At 49.1% G+C, this 24,385-nt stretch overlaps 1 protein-coding gene across 2 annotated transcripts in view; it reads left to right on the top strand.

Moving 5' to 3' along the window:
* The window catches only part of LOC140428291 (AP-1 complex subunit gamma-1-like), a 263,950-nt gene that overhangs the window by 80,444 nt on the left and 159,121 nt on the right, over positions 1-24,385 (top strand). For both annotated transcript variants that reach the window (XM_072514604.1, XM_072514603.1), the window contains exons 7-8: positions 2,380-2,475; positions 3,741-3,821. In XM_072514604.1, coding sequence (XP_072370705.1) covers positions 2,380-2,475; positions 3,741-3,821 — 177 coding nt within the window. The remainder of the gene's footprint in view (positions 1-2,379; positions 2,476-3,740; positions 3,822-24,385) is intronic.

The following is a 24,385-nucleotide window of genomic DNA, read 5'->3' as shown; positions in this document are numbered from 1 at the left end:
GAAATAAAGAAGTAAAAATTGGAATAGTATGCAGAATTGTTAGTAAAACTTGTTTTTGTTGACAACTTAGTTTGAGTTTTAATTGAACCTGGGATAGGAGCAGCTGTGTTACTGATGGTATGCTGTATAAAATATGTACAACAGTAAATACATAACTTGCAATTGAAAAAAACCATGCAGTATGTGCACTGGTTGCAATATTTTAATGTATAGATAGAAAGATGGGCAGGTTGCGCAGTTTGATGATCGTTAAACCTTTCAGTGTTGCCATCTTTGAGCAAAAGATTGCAAACCAGTATTTTTTTTAAAAGGGCAATTTGGCGTGGCCAATCCACCTACCCTGCACAACTTTTGGGTTGTGGCTGAAACTCACGCAGACATGGGAGAATGTCCAAACTCCCCACGGACAGTGACCCGGGGCCGGGATCGAAACCGGGTCCTCGGTGCCATGAGGCAGCAGTGCTAACCACTGCACCACCGTTCTGCCAACATTCAGTGTTGCTGAATGTACCAATGTTGCAATCTTGCTAGCATGAAAGCTAAAGGTTGTACTGGATCCCCTACTGGCTTACTAGGTAGAGGCGGTGTTGGGAATGGCTTGAGTTATACAGGTTACGAATCTCCAGTCTACTACTGGATTGTGCTTCAGTGGTTCTCAGTCTGGCAGCGCAAAGGGGCTGTAACTACCCTCAGCGGCCCCTGGTTGAAGGAGAGTTGAAATCAGCCAGGCCCCCATCTTGATATCTAGTGACTCGTGCTTTGCCAGTGAGAAATATTTTCAGAAAGTGGTTCATGGCCCTTCGACCCTGATGCCTCCCAACTCTACAGATGTTCGAGTCAAGAACTTACGATCCTGGATGGGGACAAAGCCCAGATGTAACCCAGAAGATGTGCTGGGGGAATTCTGTGCAAGTCTCCATTCAAGCACTGCATAATAATTGCCTAGGAAATGTAAACATCTGACAGGCAATTACCCTGCACTGGAATTCACCTGATATTCTGATTTTAAAATCAAAGCTTTGGACGGTTGTGACTCTCTTAAGAAGAATAGATACCCAGGGAAAGTTAAAAGAATTAAAATTATTTCTAGCTCCTGGGTAACTGTACCACTGATTCATCCCACCCCTTACCCCGCTGACTATTTCTTGCCCTCCACACCCTGGCTGTGTGGCTGCACCCACTGGCTTCTCAAAGTGGTGGGACCTTTAAACTTCTACCTGCTTTACAGCAGCTAGTGCTGTAAACAAAAAAAAAAAAAGGCTTCGCTTCCCGTACTGAAGTGTCCAAGGAGCTGGTGTGCTGTATGTTTCAGCAGGCCCAAGTCTAATTTGGGCGAGAAATGTGCAGCTCCTGACTAAGATAAGTAAAAAAGAGAAGAATGGTGATACAACTGTGACTGCCACTCCACAGAAGGTCTGGCCCTCTGTGGCCTTTGTTTATGAAAAATAGTCAAGATTGAGGTCAGTTGGCACCCATGGATCTGTATCCCACAAAATGTTGGTGTATTTTTAAAATTATTTTTCAAAATAAATTTAGAGTATCCGATTAAGAGACAATTTAGCATGCCCAATTCACCTACGCTGCACATCTCTTTGGGTTATGGAGGTGAGACCCACGCAGACACGGGAAGAATGTGCAAAACGTTGGTGTCTTGAACAAATGCTGTAGGGCAAACAAAATCATCACTTTGATCGCTGGAAGGTGCTCCCTGATCTACTTTTTTGCCCTACAACCCAGGTAAATGAATTAATCTTAGCTGGGATATTGTGTTAGGGACCCAGCCACAATGTCTGCTCCCAATTGCTGTCTAGTGACCCCGCCAGAAAAATGGGTGTTGGATGGGACCAGGTTCAAGGACCAGTTTAGCTGTAAAGCTCCCCGATTGAAAATCCTCCTGTTCTTCCAATGCGTCTCCCGCTCAAAGTATAATCATTATTTTAATCTGAAGGTAGTACCTCATATTTTACTGGCATTGAATTCCATCTGCTTTTTGCTTATTTCCCCACATTTCAGTATCCCCTTGCAGCTAATCTTGGTCACAGAAGCATTTACTATGCCTCCTATTTTCTTAATGTCTGCAGATGTGGGCACTATTCCCTTTAGCCTTGTGATTCAATAATTGGCATGCACAAAAAGTAGAAGTGGTCGCAGAATAGAATTCTGTGGTACACGACTACTCATTTTGAAATTCTGGGAAATTACCTTTGACTTCCCTCTCTGCTTCCTCCCTTCTAAGAAGTTTTAAATTAGATTTGTTACCTTTACCTGACGTAGCAAGATTATTGAAATGAGGTGATCAATGTAACTAATAACACTTTTTTTGCCAAGCATTTATCAGTGTCATACATGTTCTGTAATATCTGTTCTCATCAATCTTAGGTCGTTCCACAGCTAGTCAAATCCCTGAAGAATTTGATTATGTCTGGTTACTCCCCAGAACATGACGTGTCTGGAATTAGTGACCCTTTTCTTCAGGTAACTGACTAAATCGCCACTGAAGAAATATCCTTCTGAAATTTGTTGGGTTTATTTTGTTTCGTCCTTTCTGAAAGCTCTTCATATTCCCAGTGTCCTGTATGTGGGAATAGCAATATATCTAGATGAACTATCTTTACCTCCTTGCTTTAGTTGTTTATACAAATAGGCAATATTAGCAATTATTTTCCCTCTATTTTCTGTCCTGAAGATATTAATTCCTTACTCAGGTATAACTATTTTGCAGTAGATGAAACATCCCATGATTACTGCTGGTGGCAACAAAATTGTGCGACAAACAGTAACTATACAATAGAATGTTTTCATTACACTCTTAGTTTGTGAGTTACCTTTTAAAAAGGGAATCTTCCTCAAAGATGGAAAAGGGGTCTCTGTTAATAAATGGCTTTCTGAACTTCTGATTTTCATTGGTTAAGTCTCACTGAAAGATTTTCACAGACTCTTGCATTTGACTAGTCATGAATATTGATACCTGCATTTCTGTTTCTCTGGCTGTTTTTCTTTAACTTTTCCCTATCTCTGTCCTTGTTCCATTTTTAAAAAATCTCTGTATTCCCTTTCTCTTCTGTGTATATAAGCTTTACCTCTCATTTTTCTTGCGTTCTCTGCCTCCTTCTGTTCTCTCGCTCGCTCAGTCATATGCCACCACCTACTTCTTGCTCCCTGTTTCATTTTACTCACTGGACTTTTGTTCTTACATGGAAAAATGGGGGCCAGACTGCCAGCAGAGGGTAGTTCAGTAGGGGTCAGTCCCTCATCCTGCCCCACATTTTGCCAGGAACTTTCTGGAATGTATTGTGAAACATCATGACATATTTCTCCTGCCATTAAATATACTGAAAATGTTTTCTTCAAGTTGAATTATTAAACACTGTCCAAGGTTTGAGTCCTCAATGGGAATTTGTGCATGTAAAATTAATCCACGTACAATCGCTTTATATACCACAGCCAGTAGCTGTCTACATGACACTTATTAAACCAGATATGCAGACTTTCAATATGATGCTTATTTTTGTTTGCCATTACCTGGTCAGAAAACTAGATTTTAATTCTGATCATATTGTTTGCTCTGGTGTACTTCAGAATTTAAATTTGTTAGTCCACCACGCCCCAGTTTTGTGATAACCCCTTTAATTCCACCTGAATGAAACAACTGTCTGAACAGTTGTGCACTGTTCTTCTGTTTTAGCTTCTCTCAGTTCCCACAAGCTGACGTAAGTTGTATTTTTTTTTCTACTTCACAGGTCCAGATTTTAAGATTATTGAGAATGTTGGGGAAAAGTGATGATGAAGCCAGTGAACAAATGAATGATATTCTTGCTCAGGTGAGCAATGTAATGGATGGATCCAGAATACAAAACTTCTGCCACTCAGGTAGTTTGCTAATTAGCTGGCTCCACGTCTGCTGTCCAGTTAAGGACAGTGGGCAGTTCCTTAGCTTCAGGCCCAATCCGAGTGCTCCTCGCTTTTCTGCCTTTGGCTAAGATCAAGCGTCTGATCAAGCCCAAGATCAGGTGCAGTGCCTTGTCAGCTTGGATCTTGTATGTCTCTCTTGTGGGGACCATGAATTGGATTCGATTTGAATTAAGTTTTCGAGCCAACAAGGAGATGGATTAAGAGCTTGCCCAGCCCACAATGCGCGTTGGCTTTGTAACTTTAAGAAAGAAACAGAAACATTTTAGAAAGGCATCTCCATCTTGTGGCATCCTATGAAGACATTTATTTCAATTTTGTTGAAATATACTGTGGCCACAGCTGTCATGCCCTCACTGGATAGGAAACTCCTCCACGTAATGGCCTGCAGCTCCAGTGGTTCGTAGGGGATGGTTGTTAATATAGGAGGTCTCACAGGATCCCAGCAAGCCAAAACTGCCATCTGCTGAACTTTAGCCTCAGTCAGGAGTCCAAAAATAAAAACATGACATATGAAATGCACCAATCCCTCCTGAAATGAAAAAAATTAATTGGATTACAGATTCTACTGTTGAAACTTCAGAATTCAAAGATGGAAAAACCACTTTATAGAACTGAACAGAACCAAATCGTAATGTAAGAGCCCTTCCTATTTATTTCCTTTGTTCCCATTTCTTTTATTATTTTGGTCTGTTGACCCATAATTGGAATATGCCTTTAAGCAGAAGACTCCAGGTTGAAACAGCCTGCTTGTCAGGATAGTTGTGTTCCCAGGTTTTGTTTTTGGAGAGAAGAGGCCAGACTCTTCTGCAGAGGAGTGGATCTTGGGAACCAAGTTTGGAGAGAGTTGGATCGATTGGTTAACTGGAAACCGGTGGGTTGACCAGGGACACTGTTCTGCCTGGCAGCGGTCAGTGATTGGTTTCTGCACTATAATAATAATAATAATCGCTTATTGTCATAAGTAGGCTTCAATGAAGTTACTGTGAAAGAGAACTGGGCATGTGTGTTTAGACCTTGGAAGTGACACTGCTCTATTCTGAAAGCAGTGAGTCCTGTCACATCCTTTGCTGAGAACATGAAATGGTATGGAGACTGCAGAGAAGCTAGACAACCTTGCCAGAGAAAACATCTACATTGGAACAGGCGTAAGCCATTCAGCCCTTCGAGCCTGTCCTGCCATTCAATGACATCATCGCTGATCTGTGGCCTAACTCCATATACCTACCTTTGGCCCATTTCCCTTAGGTTTTTGTTAAACAAAGATACTACCTCAGATTTAAAATTAACAATTGATCTAGCTTCAACTGCTGTTTGTGGGAGAGAGTTCCAAACCTCTACAACCCTTTGAATGAAGAAGTGCTTCCTGACATCTCTCCTGAATGGTCTGGCCCTAATTTTTAGACTATACCCCTAGTTTTAGGATCTCCAACCAGTATGTCTTTCCCTGTTAATATCTTAAATACTTTGGGCCACTGTCTGTGCGGAGTCCATATGTTCTCCCCGTGTCTGCGTAGGTTTCCTCTGGGCACTCCAATTTCCTCCCACAAGTCCTGAAAGACATGCTTATCACGTGAATTGGACATTCTGCCTTCTCCCTCAAGTGTACCCGAACAGGCGCCGGAGTGTGGCAACTAGGCAATTTTAGCAGTAACTTCATTGTAATGTTACTGTGAGCCTACATTTGACACTAATAAAGATTAAAAAAATTAAACCTTCTTCTAAATTCTGAGGAAATCCGGCTTAATTTGTGTAATCTCTCCTCTTAGCTTAACTTCTAGAGTTCAGGTATAATTTTTGTGAACCCATGTTGCACTCCCTCCAAGGCCAGTATTCACTAGAGAGAGGCACCTTGTTGCTCATGAGAACAGTGTGAACCAGGTTTTTTTTTTAAAAAATATGTTCATTTAGATTTTCCAACAATTTTAACAACCCCCCCCCCCATAACAAAAAGAAAAAGGAACACCAACACAGCAATCGAAAATAATACAAAACTTATACATTGGGTTCCCCCCGTATATAGCAACCCCCCCCATATGACTTTCAAAGGTACCCTTGGGGAAGCCCCCCCCCCCACCCAAATACCCCCCTCAAAAGAGACCTCCCCCCCCCCCCCCCCCCCCACCCCACCCTTGGGTTGCTGCTGCTGCTGACCTCCTCCTAACGCTCCGCGAGATAGTCTAGGAATAGTTGCCACTGCCTGAAGAACCCCTACACAGACCCTCTCAAGGCAAATTTTATCCTCTCCAGCTTAATGAAGCCTGCCATGTCATTTATTCAGGCTTCCACCCTGTCTGTAGAGGTCCCACCTTCCCCAGAAAGACGGGCTCTTTCTGGGGAAGGTGGGACCTGTACAGACAGGATGGTCTACATCTGAACCTGAGGGGCACAAATATCCTGGGGGGGGAGATTTGTTAGTGCTCTTTGGGGGGGTTTAAACTAATGCAGCAGGGGCATGGGAACCTGGATTGTAGTTTTAGGGTAAGGGAGAATGAGAGTAGAGAGGTCAGGAGCACAGATTTGACGTCGCAGGAGGGGGCCAGTGTTCAGGTAGGTGGTTTGAAGTGTGTCTACTTCAATGCCAGGAGTATACGAAACAAGGTAGGGGAACTGGCAGCATGTGTTGGTACCTGGGACTTCGATGTTGTGGCCATTTCGGAGACATGGATAGAGCAGGGACAGGAATGGATGTTGCAGGTTCCGGGGTTTAGGTGTTTTAGTAAGCTCAGAGAAGGAGGCAAAAGAGGGGGAGGTGTGGCGCTGCTAGTCAAGAGCAGTATTACGGTGGCGGAGAGGATGCTAGATGGGGACTCTTCTTCCGAGGTAGTATGGGCTGAAGTTAGAAACAGGAAAGGAGAGGTCACCCTGTTGGGAGTTTTTTATAGGCCTCCTAATAGTTCTAGGGATGTAGAGGAAAGGATGGCGAAGATGATTCTGGATATGAGCGAAAGTAACAGGGTAGTTATTATGGGAGACTTTAACTTTCCAAATATTGACTGGAAAAGATATAGTTCGAGTACAATAGATGGGTCGTTTTTTGTACAGTGTGTGCAGGAGGGTTTCCTGAAACAATATGTTGACAGGCCAACAAGAGGCGAGGCCACGTTGGATTTGGTTTTGGGTAATGAACCAGGCCAGGTGTTGGATTTGGAGGTAGGAGAGCACTTTGGGGACAGTGACCACAATTCGGTGACGTTTACGTTAATGATGGAAAGGGATAAGTATACACCGCAGGGCAAGAGTTATAGCTGGGGGAAGGGCAATTATGATGCCATTAGACGTGACTTGGGGGGGATAAGGTGGAGAAGTAGGCTGCAAGTGTTGGGCACACTGGATAAGTGGGGCTTGTTCAAGGATCAGCTACTGCGTGTTCTTGATAAGTATGTACCGGTCAGACAGGGAGGAAGGCGTCGAGCGAGGGAACCGTGGTTTACCAAGGAAGTGGAATCTCTTGTTAAGAGGAAGAAGGAGGCCTATGTGAAGATGAAGTGTGAAGTTTCGGTTGGGGTGATGGATAGTTACAAGGTAGCGAGGAAGGATCTAAAGAGAGAGCTAAGACGAGCAAGGAGGGGACATGAGAAGTATTTGGCAGGAAGGATCAAGGAAAACCCAAAAGCTTTCTATAGGTATGTCAGGAATAAGCGAATGACTAGGGAAAGAGTAGGACCAGTCAAGGACAGGGATGGGAAATTGCGTGTGGAGTCTGAAGAGATAGGAGAGATACTAAATGAATATTTTTCGTCAGTATTCACTCAGGAAAAAGATAATGTTGTGGAGGAGAATGCTGAGCCCCAGGCTAATAGAATAGATGGCATTGAGGTACGTAGGGAAGAGGTGTTGGCAATTCTGGACAGGCTGAAAATAGATAAGTCCCCGGGACCTGATGGGATTTATCCTAGGATTCTCTGGGAGGCCAGGGAAGAGATTGCTGGACCGTTGGCTTTGATTTTTATGTCATCATTGGCTACAGGAATAGTGCCAGAGGACTGGAGGACAGCAAATGTGGTCCCTTTGTTCAAAAAGGGGAGCAGAGACAACCCCGGCAACTATAGACCGGTGAGCCTCACGTCTGTAGTGGGTAAAATCTTGGAGGGGATTATAAGAGACAAGATTTATAATCATCTAGATAGGAATAATATGATCAGGGATAGTCAGCATGGCTTTGTGAAGGGTAGGTCATGCCTCACAAACCTTATTGAGTTCTTTGAGAAGGTGACTGAACAGGTAGACGAGGGTAGAGCAGTTGATGTGGTGTATATGGATTTCAGCAAAGCGTTTGATAAGGTTCCCCACGGTAGGCTATTGCAAAAAATACGGAGGCTGGGGATTGAGGGTGATTTAGAGATGTGGATCAGAAATTGGCTAGCTGAAAGAAGACAGAGGGTGGTGGTTGATGGGAAATGTTCAGAATGGAGTACAGTCACAAGTGGAGTACCACAAGGATCTGTTCTGGGGCCGTTGCTGTTTGTCATTTTTGTCATTTTTATCAATGACCTAGAGGAAGGCGCAGAAGGGTGTGTGAGTAAATTTGCAGACGATACTAAAGTCGGTGGTGTTGTCGATAGTGTGGAAGGATGTAGCAGGTTACAGAGGGATATAGATGAGCTGCAGAGCTGGGCTGAGAGGTGGCAAATGGAGTTTAATGTAGAGAAGTGTGAGGTGATTCACTTTGGAAGGAATAACAGGAATGCGGAATATTTGGCTAATGGTAAAGTTCTTGAAAGTGTGGATGAGCAGAGGGATCTAGGTGTCCATGTACATAGATCCCTGAAAGTTGCCACCCAGGTTGATAGGGTTGTGAAGAAGGCCTATGGAGTGTTGGCCTTTATTGGTAGAGGGTTTGAGTTCCGGAGTCGGGAGGTCATGTTGCAGCTGTACAGAACTCTGGTACGGCCGCATTTGGAGTATTGCGTACAGTTCTGGTCACCACATTATAGGAAGGACGTGGAGGCTTTAGAGTGGGTGCAGAGGAGATTTACCAGGATGTTGCCTGGTATGGAGGGAAAATCTTATGAGGAAAGGCTGATGGACTTGAGGTTGTTTTCGTTGGAGAGAAGAAGGTTAAGAGGAGACTTAATAGAGGCATACAAAATGATCAGGGGGTTGGATAGGGTGGACAGTGAGAGCCTTCTCCCGCGGATGGATATGGCTGGCACGAGGGGACATAACTTTAAACTGAGGGGTAATAGATATAGGACAGAGGTCAGAGGCAGGTTCTTTACGCAAAGAGTAGTGAGGCCGTGGAATGCCCTACCTGCTACAGTAGTGAACTCGCCAACATTGAGGGCATTTAAAAGTTTATTGGATAAACATATGGATGATAATGGCATAGTGTAGGTTAGATGGCTTTTGTTTCGGTGCAACATCGTGGGCCGAAGGGCCTGTACTGCGCTGTATTGTTCTATGTTCTATGTTCACGCTGGGGGGGCTGCGCGTCGTTACATAATAGCAAGATCCTCCGCCGCGCTACCAGGGACGCAAAGGCCAGGATACTGGCCTCTTTTGCCTCCTGCACTCCCGGCTCATCCGTTACCCCAAATAGTGCCAACCCCCAGCTCGGCTTGACCTGAACTTTCACCACCTTGGACATAGTCCTCGCGACACCCCTCCAGAACCCATCCAGTGCCGGGCACGACCAGAACATGTGGACGTGATTCGCCGGGCTTCCTGAGCACCTCCCACACCTGTCCTCCATCCCAAAGAACCTACTCAACCTCGCCCCTGTCATATGCGCTCTATGAGTAACCTTAAATTGTATTAGGCTGAGCCTGGCGCAAGAGGAAGAGGAGTTAACCCTAATAAGGGCATCAGCCCACAGACCCTCATCTATCTCCTCCCCAAGCTCCTCCTCCCACTTGCCCTTTAACTCCTCTACCGAGGCCGCCTCCTCTTCTTTCATCTCCTGATAGATCGCCAAAACCTTGCCCACTCCGACCCATACACCTGAAATCACCCTGTCCTGAATCCCCTGTGCTGGGAGCAACGGGAATTTCCTCACCTGCCGCCTCACAAACGCCCTCACTTGCATATACCCGAACGCATTTCCCGGGGGTAACCTAAACTTCTCCTCCAGCGCCCCTAGGCTCGCAAACGTCCCATCAATAAACAGGTCCCCCATTCTTCTAATCCCTGCCCGATGCCAACTCCGAAACCCCCCATCCATCCTTCCCGGGACGAACCGATGGTTCTCCCGAATCGGGGACTAAACCGAGGTTCCCACCTCGCCCCTATGCCGTCTCCACTGCCACCAGATCTTCAACATTGCCACCACCACGGACTCGTGGTGTACCTTGTCGGCAAGAGCGGCAGCGGTGCCGTCACCAGCGCCCTCAGGCTCGTGCCCCTGCAGGACGCCATTTCCAACCTCTTCCACGCCGCCCCCTCTCCCTCTATTACCCACTTACGGATCATCGCCACGTTAGCTGCCCAATAATAGCCGCACAGATTCGGCAGCGCCAGCCCTCCCTGTCCCTGCTACGCTCCAGAAACACCCTCTTTACCCTCGGGGTCTTATTTCCCCACACGAAACCCATGATGCTCCTACCTACCCGTTTAAAAAAGGCCTTTGTAATCATAATGGGAAGGCACTGGAACACAAGGAGAAACCTCGGGAGGACCATCATTTTAATCGACTGTACCCTGCCCGCTAGCGAGAGTGGCAGCACATCCCATCTTTTGAAATCCTCCTCCATCTGCTCCACCAACCGCGTCAAATTGAGCTTGTGCAGGGCCCCCCAACTCCCAGCCACCTGGATCCCCAAGTACCGAAAGCTCCTTTCTGCCCTCTTCAATGGTAGGTCGTCTAGCCCCCTTCCCTGGTCCCCTGGATGCACCACGAAGAGCTCACTTTTCCCTACGTTGAGCTTATAGCCTGAGAAGTCCCCAAACTCCCTTAGGATCCGCATGACCTCCACCATCCCCTCCACTGGATCTGCCACAAACAGCAGCAGATCGTCCGCATACAGCAACACCCGATGTTCCTCTCCCCCTCGGACCAATCACCTCCATTTCCTGGACTCCCTTAGTGCCATGGCCAAAGGCTCAATTGCCAATGCAAACAACAAGGGGGACAGGGGGCACCCCTGCCTCGTCCCTCGGTATTGCCGAAAGTACTCCGACCTCCGCCGATTGGTAGCGCCACACTCCACCGGGGCTCTATATAGCAGCCTGACCCAGCTGATGAACCCCTCCCCGAACCCAAACCTCCGCAACACTTCCCAAAGATACTCCCACTCCACCCGGTCGGAGGCCTTCTCCGTGTCCATAGCTGCCACTACCTCCGCTTCTCCCTTCACCGATGGCATCATAATCACGTTGAGGAGCCTCCGCACATTGGTGTTTAGCTGCCTGCCCTTTACAAATCCCGCCTGGCCCTCATGGATCACCCCCGGGACGCAGTCCTCAATTCTCGTAGCCAGCACTTTTGCCAGCAACTTAGCATCCACATTGAGGAGCGAGATCGGTCTATACGACCCACATTGCAGTGGGTCCTTGTCCAGCTTCAGGATCAGAGAGATCAGCGCCCCGGACATTGTCGGGGGCAGGGTCCCCCCCCCCCCCCCCCCTCTCTTGCCTCATTGAAAGTCCTCACTAGCAACGGGCCTAGCAGGTCCACATATTTCCTATAAAACTCGACCGGGAACCCATCTGGCCCCGGGGCTTTCCCCGCCTGCATGTTCCCCAATCCTTTAACCAGCTCCTCCAACCCAATTGGCGCCCCTAAACCAGCCACCTCCTGCTCCTCCACCCTCGGGAACCTCCGTTGATCCAAAAATCGTCGCATCCCCTCTTCTCTCGCTGGGGGCTCCGATCTGTGCAGCTCCTCATAGAAGTCCTTGAATACCTCATTTACTCTCACCGCACTCCGCACCGTATTCCCCCTGCTATCCTTAACTCCACCTATCTCTCTCGCTGCCTCCCTCTTACGAAGCGGGTGTGCCAGCATCCGGCTCGCCTTCTCCCCATACTCTTACGTCGCCCCTTGTGCTTTCCTCCACTGTGCCTCTGCTTTCCCTGTGGTCAACAGGTCAAACTCCGTCTGGAGGCTTCGCCGCTCCCTGAGTAGTCCCTCCTCGGGGGGCCTCTGCATATCTCCTGTCCACCCTTAAGATCTCCCCCCACCAACCTCTCCCTCTCCCTGCCCTCTGTCTTCTCCCTGTGGACCCTGATGGAGATTAACTCGCCTCCCAGACTACCCCCACCTGCACCTCTTCGTTGTCAATGGCCTCCAAATATCTATCGCTGCACCCCCGCACCCTCACACACACCACGTCATCCGCCAATAATCCCACGTCAAGACGCCACAACAGCCGGCCTCTTCTCCGTCTTGGACCTAGAGCGATCCAATGCTGGATCCAGCACCGTGTTGAAATCCCCCCCCCATTATCAAGCTTCCTACCTCCAGGTCCGGAATCCGACCCAGCATGCGTTTCATAAATCCGGCATCATCCCAGTTCGGGCGTATACGTTTACCAGTACCACCCGCACACCCTGCAACCTACCGCTCATCATCACGTATCGACCTCCATTATCCACTACAATATTCTTTGCCTCAAACGACTCCCGCTTCCCCGCCAGAATTACAACCCCTCCGTTCTTCGCATCCAGCCCCGAATGGAATACCTGTCCTACCCATCCCTTTCTCAGCCTGACCTGATCTGCCACCTTCAGATGTGTCTCCTGAAGCATAACCACGTCTGCCTTCAGTCCCTTTAAGTGCGCGAACACTCGGGCCCTCTTGACCGGCCCCGGATGGCGGACCCCCGCCCCGACCGCCTCTCCTATTTCCAGTTCCCTTTTGGCCAATGCAGCAGAAACCCTATACCCCCTCTTCTCTCTCTTTCTCCCCCCCCCCCCCCCCCCCCCGCTAGATCCATATCTAGCTCTTTTGCTCCCCCCATAACACTCAGCTGACTCCTGCTGACCCCGGCCTCTCCCGCCTTCCCATCGACCCCCCCCCAGTGTGGGAATCCCCCCTCCCCCTCCTCCCTGGCAGTCAGTGTGTGCTCCTCTCCAGTACCGCCACTCCCCCACCTCCGTCCTTCCCTAGCGCGGGAAAAAGCCCGCGCTTTCCTGAGCCAGCCGCGCCCCCTCTGGCGCAGCTCCTTTTGCGACCTTACCTCAATTCCCCATCCCCTGGCCTCCCCTCCCTCCAACACCGACGCCCACACTCTCCCACAGTCTCCCCATCAAATACCTTCACCCATCCCCATCCAGCACCCAACCAGGGGAACATTCCCTACACGTAGTTAAAACCATATGTACAGCAAACAACCATCCCATCCCCCCGCACCCCACAACAACAAACCCTCAATTTGAGTCCAACTTTTCAGTCTGTATAAAGCTCCAAGCCTCCTCGGGCGTTTCGAAATAGTGGTGCCGATCCTGGAATGTTACCCACAATAGCGCTGGCTGCAGCATACCGAACTTCACCCCTTTCCGATGGAGCACCGCCTTAGCCCGATTAAAGCCAGCTCTCTTCTTGGTCACCTCTGCACTCCAGTCCTGGTAGATTCGGATCTCCGTGTTCTCCCACCTGCTGCTCCGCTCTTTCTTGGCCCATCTCAAGAGACACACTCTGTCCCTAAAGCGGTGAAACCTCACCACTACAGCCCTTGGCGGCTCGTTGGCCTTGGATCTCCTTGCCAGGACCTGGTGCACCCCATCTAGCTCCAGAGGCCTCGGGAAGTCTCCCGCGCCCATCAGCGAATTGAGCATCGTGCTCACATATGCCCCGGCATTGGGCCCCTCCACTCCTTCAGGGAGACCCAGAATCCGAAGATTCTTCCTCCTCGACCTATTCTCCAGGTCCTCCAATCTTTCCGCCCACCTCTTGTGCAGCGCCTCGTGCGCCTCCACCTTCACCGCCAGGCCCAAGGTCTCGTCCTTGTTTTCCGAGGTTTTTTGCCGCACCTCTCGGATCGCCGCACCTTGGGCCTTCTGGGTCTCCACTAGCTTCTCAATCGCTGCCTTCATTGGCGCCAGCATTTCGATTTTCAGCTCCTCAAAGCAGATTTTAAGAAACCCCTGCTGCTCCTACGCCAATGCTGCTTGGTCTCCACCCGCCGCCATCTTGCTTTTTCTCCCCCTCACTTTTCGCTGCTCCAAGATCCCTTTTTTCACCGCTCCACTCCTGGTCCAATCCATATACTGTCGGGGTGACCTTGCTATCACCTTCCCACACTGGAAGCCGTCGAACAAGTGCCGTTGGGGCCCCTCTATGGCGGGAGCTGTCGAACGTGCGACCTATCCAGGCATGGCCGCAACCGGAAGTCAGTGTGAACCAGGTTAATAGACTCAAACAGGTTGATCTTGAGGATGTGCTGGAAATTTTGAAAAGTATCAGGATAGATCAGTCTATAAGATAGATAAGGCCTGACAGGATATACCCATGGTTACTACGGGAAGCGAGGGAGCAGATTGCTGCGCCATTGGCGATGATATTTGCGTCTTCACACTCCATTGGAGTAGTACCGGATGATTGGAGGGAGGCGAATGTTGTTCCCCTGTTCAAGAAAGGGAATAGAGAAATCCTGGGGAATTACAGACCCATTAGTCTTGCGTCTGTGGTGAGCAAAATATTGGAAAGGATTCTGAGAGATAGGATTTATGATTATTTAGTGTCATGTGAGAGTACCCTTTAAGAAATGGGTGTTTAAGAAATGTACCTTTAAGAAATGGAGCTGCTCATGTTACTGGAGTGATGTCAGAGTGTGGGTGGAGCTGAGCTCCACTTCTGCTTTTAGTTTCAGTTTGAGAAAGCTTGGGTGTGTCTGTGAGCTGCACTGCTGTTGATCTCTGCCATGAAGGACATCTCTTAATCATTTGGTGAATTCAGAAGAATTATAAATGTTTTCAGTCTTGAATGTAAACTCTAATGTGCTCCTGTTTGAAGGTTTGTTAAGTCTTTTGGATGATAAAAGGACAGCATACAGGTTATTTAGTGTGGTATTCTTTGGGGGGTGTATTTGATTTACTGGTTGCTAAGATCTTCACTGTTTTAAAAAGGTTAACTTGAGTTCATAGAATAAACATTGTTTTGTTTTTAAAAAACACTGGTCTATTTTCTGCTGTACCATACCTGTAGAGTAAGCAGTGTGCTCCCCATACCTAAATCTATTAAAAGTTGTGGGTCAGGTGAACTCCATGATACACTTTGGGATTCTCTAAACCCTGGCCCATAACATTAGAAAAACATAGTTTGATTAAAGATAATGAGCATGGCTTTGTGAGGGGCAGGTCATGCCTCACAAGCCTCATTGAATTCTTTGAGAATGTGACGAGAGACATTGATGAAGGTATGGCAATGGATGTGGTGTATATGGATTTCAGTAAGGCATTTTATAAGGTTTCCCATGGTAGGCTCATTCAGAAAGTTAGGGGGTATGGGATACAGGGACATTTGGCTGTCTGGATACAGAATTTTCTGGCCGAAAGAAGACAGCGAGTGGTAGTGGACGGAAAGTATTCCGTCTGGCGGTCAGTGACCACTGGTGTCCCGCAGGGATCTGTTCTGGGATCTCTGCTCTTTGTGGTTTTTATAAATGACTTGGATGAGGAAGTGGAAGGGTGGGTTAGTAAGTTTGCCGATGACACGAAGGTTGGTGGAGTTGTAGATAGTGTTGAGGACTGTTGCAGGTTACAACAGGACATTGACAGGATGCAGAGCTGGGCTGAGAAGTGGCAGATGGAGTTCAACCTAGATAAATGTGAAGTAATTCATTTTGGAAGATCGAATTTGAATGCTGAATACAGGGTTAAAGGCAGGATTCTTGGAAGTGTGGAGGAACAGAGGGATCTTGGGGTCCACATACGTAGATTCCTCAAAGTTGCCACCCAGGTTGATAGGGTTGTTAAGAAGGCGTATGGTGACTTCCGGTGGCAGCTATGAGGGGACTTCCGGTGGTGGCTATGAGGGAGTAAGTCGCACACTTGGTGGCTCCCGCTCCGGCTGGACTTTTGGACCTTTTCCTCCTGACTTTTTTGCGCTTTTAAGCGCTGGATTGGAAAGTAATAGCACTCAGGCACTGAATCCATACAGAGGTGTATGGAACTAAGAAATAGGAAGGATCGCAAACAGCTGAAGAAGTTTGACAAGCAAGGGCAAAGGGGAGGCTGTGAGTGAAACCAATATGGCTGATGTCCAGACCTGGGCACCACAAGCTCAGGCGACAATGGAGCACTTGTTGCAGGTTATGCAGGAGAACTTCCTAGCACTGAAAAGTGATCATTTGGAACTGCTCCAGAAATCATTTGACCGAATGGAGAAAAGGCTGGATGCCCAGCCTGAGAAGATCCAGGAGCTGGAGAAGACGGTGGAGGAGCAGGCGGACATGGAGATTTGAAGGTTGAGAGACCAACAAAAAATGCTACTGGAAAAACTGGAGGACCTGGAGAACACGTCTCGCCGGCAGAATTTAAGAATCGTTGGCCTCCGGAGGGGGCTGGGTGCTGCCGCATATGTGGCAGATATGTTCCAGAAGCTGCTGGGGAACGAGGTGTTCCCTCGCCCGCCGGAGGTGGACAGGGCACATAGAGTGCAGGTGAGGCAGCCGCGGCGAGGGTATCCCTCATGAGTGATGGTGGTCCGGTTCCACAGGTTCCTGGATAAGGAGCGGATTCTGCAATGGGCCAAGAGAACGCGGAGCTGCAACTGGGACAATAGCACCCTGCGTGTTTATCAAGATCTGAGCGCAGTGACTTGCTAGGCCGCTGAAGAGGGGCATTTTCTTTTTTTTCCCATGGACACAAAGCCTACTCCCGGATAGATTTTTTTTGTTCTGAGCAGGGTGCTGATCCCGAAAGTGGAGGGAACGGAGTATTCGGCCATAGCCATCTCAGACCACGCCCCACACTGGGTGGAACTGGAGTTGGGAGAAGGGAGAGACCAATGCCCGCTGTGGTGTTTGGATGTGGGATTACTGGCAGATGAGGTGTGCGGGAGGGTACGGGGGTGCATTGAAAGGTATTTGGAGGTCAACGGGGAGGTGCAGGTGGGGGTAGTATGGGAGGCGCTGAAGGCGGTAGTCAGGGGAGAGTTAATCTCCAGGGCTCACGGGGAGAAGAGAGAGGGCAGGGAAAGGGAGAGGTTAGTGGGGGAGATCTTAAGGGTGGACAGGAGATATGCAGAGGCCCCTGAAGAGGGACTACTTGGGGTGAGGCGAAGTCTCCAGACGGAATTCGACCTGTTGACCACAGGGAAGGCAGAGGCACAGTGGAGGAAAGCACAGTGGGCGACATACGAGTATGGGGAGAAGGCGAGCCGGATGCTGGCACATCAGCTCCGTAAGAGGATGGCAGCGAGGGAGATAGGTGGAGTCAAGGGTGGCAGGGGAACTACGGTGCAGAGTGCGGCGAAACTAAATGAGGCATTCAAGGACTTTTATGAGGAGCTGTACAGATCTCAGCCCCCAGCGGGGTAAAAGGGGATGCGACGATTTCTGGATCAACTGAGGTTCCCGAGGGTGGAGGAGCAGGAGGTGGCTGGTTTGGGGGCACCAATTGGGTTAGAGGAGCTGATTTAAAGGACTGGGGAGTATGCAGGCGGGGAAGGCTCCGGGACCAGATGGGTTCCCGGTTGAGTTTTACAGGAAGTATGCGGACCTGTTAGCCCCGTTGCTGGTGAGGACTTTCAATGAGGCAAGGGAGGGGGGACCCTGCCCCCGACAATGTCTGGAGCGATGATTTCTTTGACCCAGAAGCGGGACAATGACCCACTGCAATGTGGATCGTATAGGCCGATATCGCTCCTTAATGTGGACGCTAAGTTGCTGGCAAAAGTGCTGGCTACGAGGATTGAGGACTGTGTCCCGGGGGTGATTTACGAGGACCAGACGGGATTTGTAAAGGGCAGGCAGCTAAACACCAATGTGCGGAGGCTCCTCAACGTGATTATGATGCGATCGGTGGAGGGAGAGGCGGAGATAGTGGCAGCTATGGACACGGAGAAGGCCTTTGACCGAGTGGAGTGGGAGTATCTGTGGGAAGTGTTGCGGAGATTTGGGTTTGGGGAGGGGTTTATCAGTTGGGTTAAGCTCCTATATAGAGCCCCGGTGGCGAGTGTGGTTACGAATCGGCGGAGGTCGGGGTATTTTCGGCTGTATCGAGGGACGAGGCAGGGGTGCCCCCTGTCCCCCCTGTTGTTTGCATTAGCAATTGAGCCTTTGGCCCTGGCATTAAGGGAGTCCAAGAAATGGAGGGGGGTGGTCCGAGGGGGAGAGGAACATCGGGTGTTGCTGTATGCGGACGACCTGTTGCTGTATGTGACAGATCCAGTGGAGGGGATGGTGGAGGTCGTGCAGATCCTAAGGGAGTTTGGGGACTTCTCGGGCTATAAGCTCAATGTAGGGAAAAGTGAGCTCTTCGTGGTGCATCCAGGGGACCAGGGAAGAGGGATAGACGACCTACTGTTGAGGAGGGTGGAAAGGAGCTTTCGGTACTTGGGGATCCAGGTAGCTAGGAGTCTTGCGCTACTTGCATCCCTAGATGGGGCCAGTGGAGGAGGCATATAGGGGAAGTGAGAGCATCGGTTTGGTCCCCAATCTGCGGTAACCACCGATTTGCCCTGGGGAATATGGACGGTGGGTTCCAATTATGGCGGAGGGCGGTGATTGTGAGGATGGGCGATCTGTTCTTGGAAGGGAGCTTCCCGAGCATGAGGATGTTGGAGGAGAAGTTCGAGCTGGCGAGAGGGAATGATTTCAGGTACTTGCAGGTGCGGGATTTTGTATGCAGATTGGCACCATCCTACCCACGCCTCCCACCAAGAGGGATCCAGGACAGGGTAGTTTCTAGAGGAGAGGTGGGAGAGGGGAGAGTCTCCGACATTTATAAAGAACTAATGAGAGCAGAGGAGGCACAGACCGAAGAACTGAAGCTTCAGTGTGAGGAGGAGCTCGGGGGGTGGGGAGGGGGGGAAAGACTGCATATGGGCAGACACTTAAGTAGTGTAAACACGACCGCAACATGCGCCAGGCTCAGTCTGATCCAGTTCAAGGTCGTACATCGGGCCCACATGACGGTGGGCCGGATGAGCAAATTCTTTGGGCTGGAGGACAAATGTGCCAGATGTGCCGGAGGACCAGCGAACCATGTACACATATTCTGGGCATGTCCTAAACTAAGGGGGTACTGGCAGGGATTCGTGGACGTCATGTCCCGGATATTGAAAACTAGGGTAGCAATGAGTCCTGTGGTGGCAATTTTTGGGGTTTCGGAGGGCTCGGAAGTCCAGGAGGAGAAAGAGGCTGACGTCTTGGCCTTTGCTTCCCTGGTAGCCCGCCGACGAATACTGTTGGCATGGAGGGTCTCAAAGCCCCCGAAGTCTGAAGTATGGCTTTCGGACATGGCGAGCTTTCTTGGGCTGGAGAAAATTAAGTTTGCCTTGAGAGGATCGCTGTCGGTTCGCCCGGAGGTGGTAGCCATTCGTTGACTTCTTTGCGGAGAATTAATCGTCAGCGGTGGTGGGTTAGGGTAGCGTAGCGTAGAGTAGGGGGTTGCTTAGGCAGGTTCTTGCATATGTCTTATTTACGGTATAATGTTGCTGTTTTATATGCCAAAAATACCTCAATAAAATTGTTTATTTTTTTTTTTTAAAAGGCGTATGGTGTGTTGGCTTTCATTAACAGGGGGTTGAGTTTAAGAGCCGCGAGGTTTTGCTGCAGCTTTATAAAACCCTGGTTAGACCACACTTGGAATATTGTGTCCCATTCTGGTTGCCTCATTATAGGAAGGAGGTGGATGCTTTGGAGAGGGTACAGAGGAGATTTACCAGGATGCTGCCTGGACTGGAGGGCATGTCTTATGAAGAAAGGTTATGGGAGCTATGGCTTTTCTCACTGGAGCGAAGAAGGAAGAGACAAGACTTGATAGAGGTGTACAAAGTGATGAGAGGCATGGATAGAGTGGATAGCCAGAGACTTTTCCCCAGGGCGGAAATGGCTGTCATGAGGGGACATAGTTTTAAGGTGATTGGAGGAATGTATAGGGGAGATGTCAGAGGTCGGTTCTTTACACACAGAATGGTGGGTGTGTGGAATGCACTGCCTGCAGAGGTGGTGGAGTCAGAGTCATTAGGGACATTTCAGCGACTCTTGGACAGGCACATGGACAGCAGTAAATTGAAGGGGTGCAGGTTAGGTTGATCTTAGATTAGGATAAATGGTCGGCATAACATCGTGGGCCGAAGGGCCTGTACTTAGATTAGGATAAATGGACGGCACAACATCATGGGCCGAAGGGCCTGTACTGTGCTGTACTGTTCTATGTTCCACGTTCTATTCTTCCTAAGGTGTGGTGCCCAGAACTGCTCTCTCTACCTCAAGTGGGGTCTAATCAGGATTTTGTATAGCTGCAGCATAACTTTTATGTCTTTATACTGCAATCTTCTAGATATAAAGGCTAGCATTCCATGAGTCTTTTTGATTATTTTCTGTACTTATTCATGGCATTTTAAAGATCTATGCACATGAACCCCCAAGTCTCTTTGGACATACACTGTACTTAACCACTTCCCATTTAGAAAATATCCTGCTCTATCTCTTTTGGGTCTAAAATGGATAACCTCACACTTGCTTACCTTGAATTCCATCTGCTACAATTTTGTCCATTCACCTCATCTGTCAGTATCTCCTTTCAATTTTATGCTATGAACTAGGCTGTCTACAATGCCGCCTAACTTTGTATCATCAGCAAATTTGGACATATGACTTTCTATGCCACCATCCAAGTCGTTAATGAATAATGTGAATAATTGCTGCCCCAACACACATCCCTGTGGTACACCACTAGTCACATCCTGCCAATTTGAGTTCTTACCCATTATCCCCACTCTGTTGCCTGTCACTGTTCCAATTTCCTAACCATGTCAATAGCTCCATGGGATTCCACCTACATTAACAGTCTCTTATGTGCAACTTTATCAGATGCCTTTTAGAAATCCAGATAAATAGCATCCTTGGCATCCATGTTCACTACCTTAGTTAGCTCTTCAAAAAATTCAGTGAGATATGTCAGGCGTGACCTTCCCTTCATGAATCCATGCTGGCTCTCCCTGATCGACCAACATTTTTTAGAGGTGTTCAGTTACCCTATCCCTGATTATTGACTTTAGCATTTCCCCATCACAGATGTTAGGCTAACCGGTCTGTAATTACCTGGTTTCCCCCTTTCAACCTTCTTAAAAAGTGGCGTGACATGTTCAGTTTTCAATCCAGGGGAACTATTCTTGAATCTAAGGAAGTCTGAAAGATTATACTTGGGGCATCTACTTCCTTTAACACCCTTGGATGGAAACTGTCAGATCCCCAAATCTGGAGATTTGTCACTCTTTAGTTCCATTAATTTCCTGGTTACTCATGCTGTACTTTGTTAATTGTGTTAAATCTTTGTCCTCTATTAATTTTTGGAAGACTTTGGCAAGTGATGTACCGTCAATTACCACGAGACTAGAATGGCTAAACAATCGAGGTTTTATTGCACAAGATGTTGTGCCTCCTGCAGCTGGAACCAGAATGGGAGCAGCGCAGGGGAGCAGACACTTTTATACGCCGCCTGCTGGGGGGCAGGTGTCCGCCGAATTTCAAAGTAAGGCTTTGGAGGTGGCATTGAAAGTCAAGACCTAGTAACAGGGCAGCGCAGAGGTGGGGGAGGACGTAGAGCCTGAAGTTGCTGAACTCTACGCCCTGAACGGCGAGGGTCGCGACACTACCCCCGGATTTCAACGGAATGGGATCCGGAGGCCAGGGAGATTTTCTGGGTGACGGGGTGTACCGGGAGGGGGCAGCTCCTTACCGTAGCAGGGTGGATGAAACTCTGTGCTCCCAGAGTCAAACAGGCAGGCCGTCTTGTGCCCGTTGATCTTCACCGTCGTCGTAGCGTTCATGAGGTTGTGGGGCCGAGACTGATCCAGAGTGATAAGCGGCGGCGGAGGTATCAGCAGGCAACGATCGGCCAGACAAGCAGGGGTCCTGAGGCGCAGTCCAAAATGGTGCCGAAGAAGGCGGCACCCACGGGGCGCACATGGCGGGCGGCATCCAAGATGGCGGCGCCCACGGGCTGCACGTGGCTTGTGGTGGAGAAGATGGCGGACCCCTGGATCACACGTGGGGGGTGTAGTAATGCCGGGCCTGGAAACAGCGGCGACCGACCGGGCTTGGCAAACGGAAACAAAGTGGCCCTTCTTCCCACATCCGTTGCAGGTCACGCTCCATGCCGGGCAGTGCTGCCTGGGATGTTTGCTCTGGCCACAAAAATAACACTTTTGGGGGGGGGGGGTGGCGGCGGCCCCGAAGTTGGCTGGCTGTCGCGCGGCGCAGGTTTGCGGTGAGCTTGAGTCGGCAGCTGGTGGGGCCCACGAGGGTGCCGCGCTGTCGGGGATGTAGGCCTCCAGATTACGGGAGGCCACTTCTAGTGAGTTAGCGAGCTGCCTAGTCTCTGCAAGATCGAGGGTACCCCCTTCCAATAGTCGCTGGTGAACGTACGTAGACTTCATGCCCGTGACATAAGCATCTCTGATTAATAGTTCGGTGTGTTGGACTGCTGAAACTGCCTGGCAGTCACAATTCCTACCGAGAATCTGTAGGGCCCACAGGAAATCGTCCAGAGTCTCTGCCGGGAGTTGCCGTATCGTGGCCAGGAGGTGCCCTGGCGTACACTTGATTCACCGACTTAACCTAATGTCCCTTTAGTAGCGTCATCGCTTCTATGTAGGTGGGCGCATCCCGGATGAGGGAACAATTTCAAGGCTCATCCGTGACAAGAGGACTTGGAGCTTCTGTGGGTCTGAGAGTTCTTCAGTGGCTCCTCTGAGGTAGCCTTCGAAGCAGGCTAGCCAGTGGTCGAAGGTGAACGTGGCGTTGGCTGCGTGAGGGCTCAGCTCCAGACGATCAAGCTTGATTAAGATGTTCATCGTTCAAAATCTTGTGCAATAAATTGATGTACCGTCAATTATCACGAGACGAGAATGGTGAAACAGTCGAGGCTTTATTGCACAAGATGTTGTGCCTCCTGCAGCTGGAACCAGAATGGAAGCAGCGCAGGAGAGCAGACACTTTTATACGCCACCTACTGGGAGGAGTCAGCAGGCGGGGATTTACTGTTGTACCTGTAATACAGGGGCAGTACCGTAATACATGCAATGTTACTAGTGGTGTTTACCACAGCAAGTTATCCTCTTTTTCAACTGTAAGTAATTGTTCAACATGTCTGCCATTTCCCCATTATCAATGACAATATCTCAATTTTCCGTTTTTAGTGGACCTACGTTGCTCTTGACCACCCTCTTTCCCTTTATATAACTATAACATTTCTTATTGATTTTGATGTCCCTTGCAAGCATCCCGTCATCCCTTTTAGGAGCTCTTATAAGCTGCTTTGTGACCTGTTGCTAGTCGTTGTATGCAAAGAGAACAAAGAAAAGTACAGCACAGGCCCTTAGGCCCTCCAAGCCTGCGCCGACCATGCTGCCCGTATAAACTAAAATCATCTACACTTCCGGGGTCCATATCCCTCTATTCCCATCCTATTCATGTATTTGTCAAGATGCCCCTTAAATGTTACTATTGTCCCTGCTTCCACCACCACAACCGGCAGCGAGCTCTAAGCACCCACTATCCTCTGTGTAAAAAAATTTTTTTTAAAAACTGCCTCATACATCTCCTCTAAACCTTGCCCCTCGCACCTTAAACCTATGCCCCCTAGTAATTGACCCCTCTATCCTGGGAAAAAGTCTCTGACTATCCACTCTGTCTATGCCCCTCATAATTTTGTAGATCAGGTCATCCCGCCCCTCAATCTCCTTCGTTCCAGTGAGAACAAACCAAGTTTATTCAACCTCTCATAGCTAATGCCCTCCATACCAGCGAACAGCCTGGTAAATCTCTTCTGCACCCTCGCTAAAGCCTCCACATCCTTCTGGTAGTGTGGCCACCAGAATTGAACACTACACTCCAAGTGTGGCCTAACTAAGGTTCTATACAGCTGCAACATGACTTGCCAATTTTTATACTCAGTGCCCTGGCCAATGAAGGCAGGCATGCCGTATGCCTTCTTGACTACCTTCTCCACCTGTGTTGCCCCTTTCAGTGACCTGTGGACCTGTACACCTAGATCTCTCTGACTGTCAGTACTCTTGAGCAGGCATTGTCAAACTCAGGGGCGCGACCCGTGCGTGGGCGGGTGTCGGGAGGGTCGCGGAGCCGTCTGTCGCGGTGCTCCCGATTGCGCAAATCCGCACGCAACAGCCAGTTTTTAATAATGCCGGCTGTGAGTGGCCTTCAAAATGGCCAGGAACAGATTTTTAATAATTCGCCCGCACTGCGCATGCGCACCGATGATCGGGCACGCATGCACAATGCGGCCGCATTTTTTGTATATGGTTGCAGCCTTTTTTTTTAACAAGTTGGGGGGAACAAAGGGACCCAAAACCATTTCCTCCATTTTTGTCAACACCAAACAAGGTAAGAGGAAATGGTGGGTC

Source organism: Scyliorhinus torazame, chromosome 8, assembly GCF_047496885.1.
Source record: "Scyliorhinus torazame isolate Kashiwa2021f chromosome 8, sScyTor2.1, whole genome shotgun sequence".
Classification (NCBI taxonomy): domain Eukaryota; kingdom Metazoa; phylum Chordata; class Chondrichthyes; order Carcharhiniformes; family Scyliorhinidae; genus Scyliorhinus; species Scyliorhinus torazame.
This window is presented reverse-complemented; position numbering and strand designations above follow the sequence as displayed.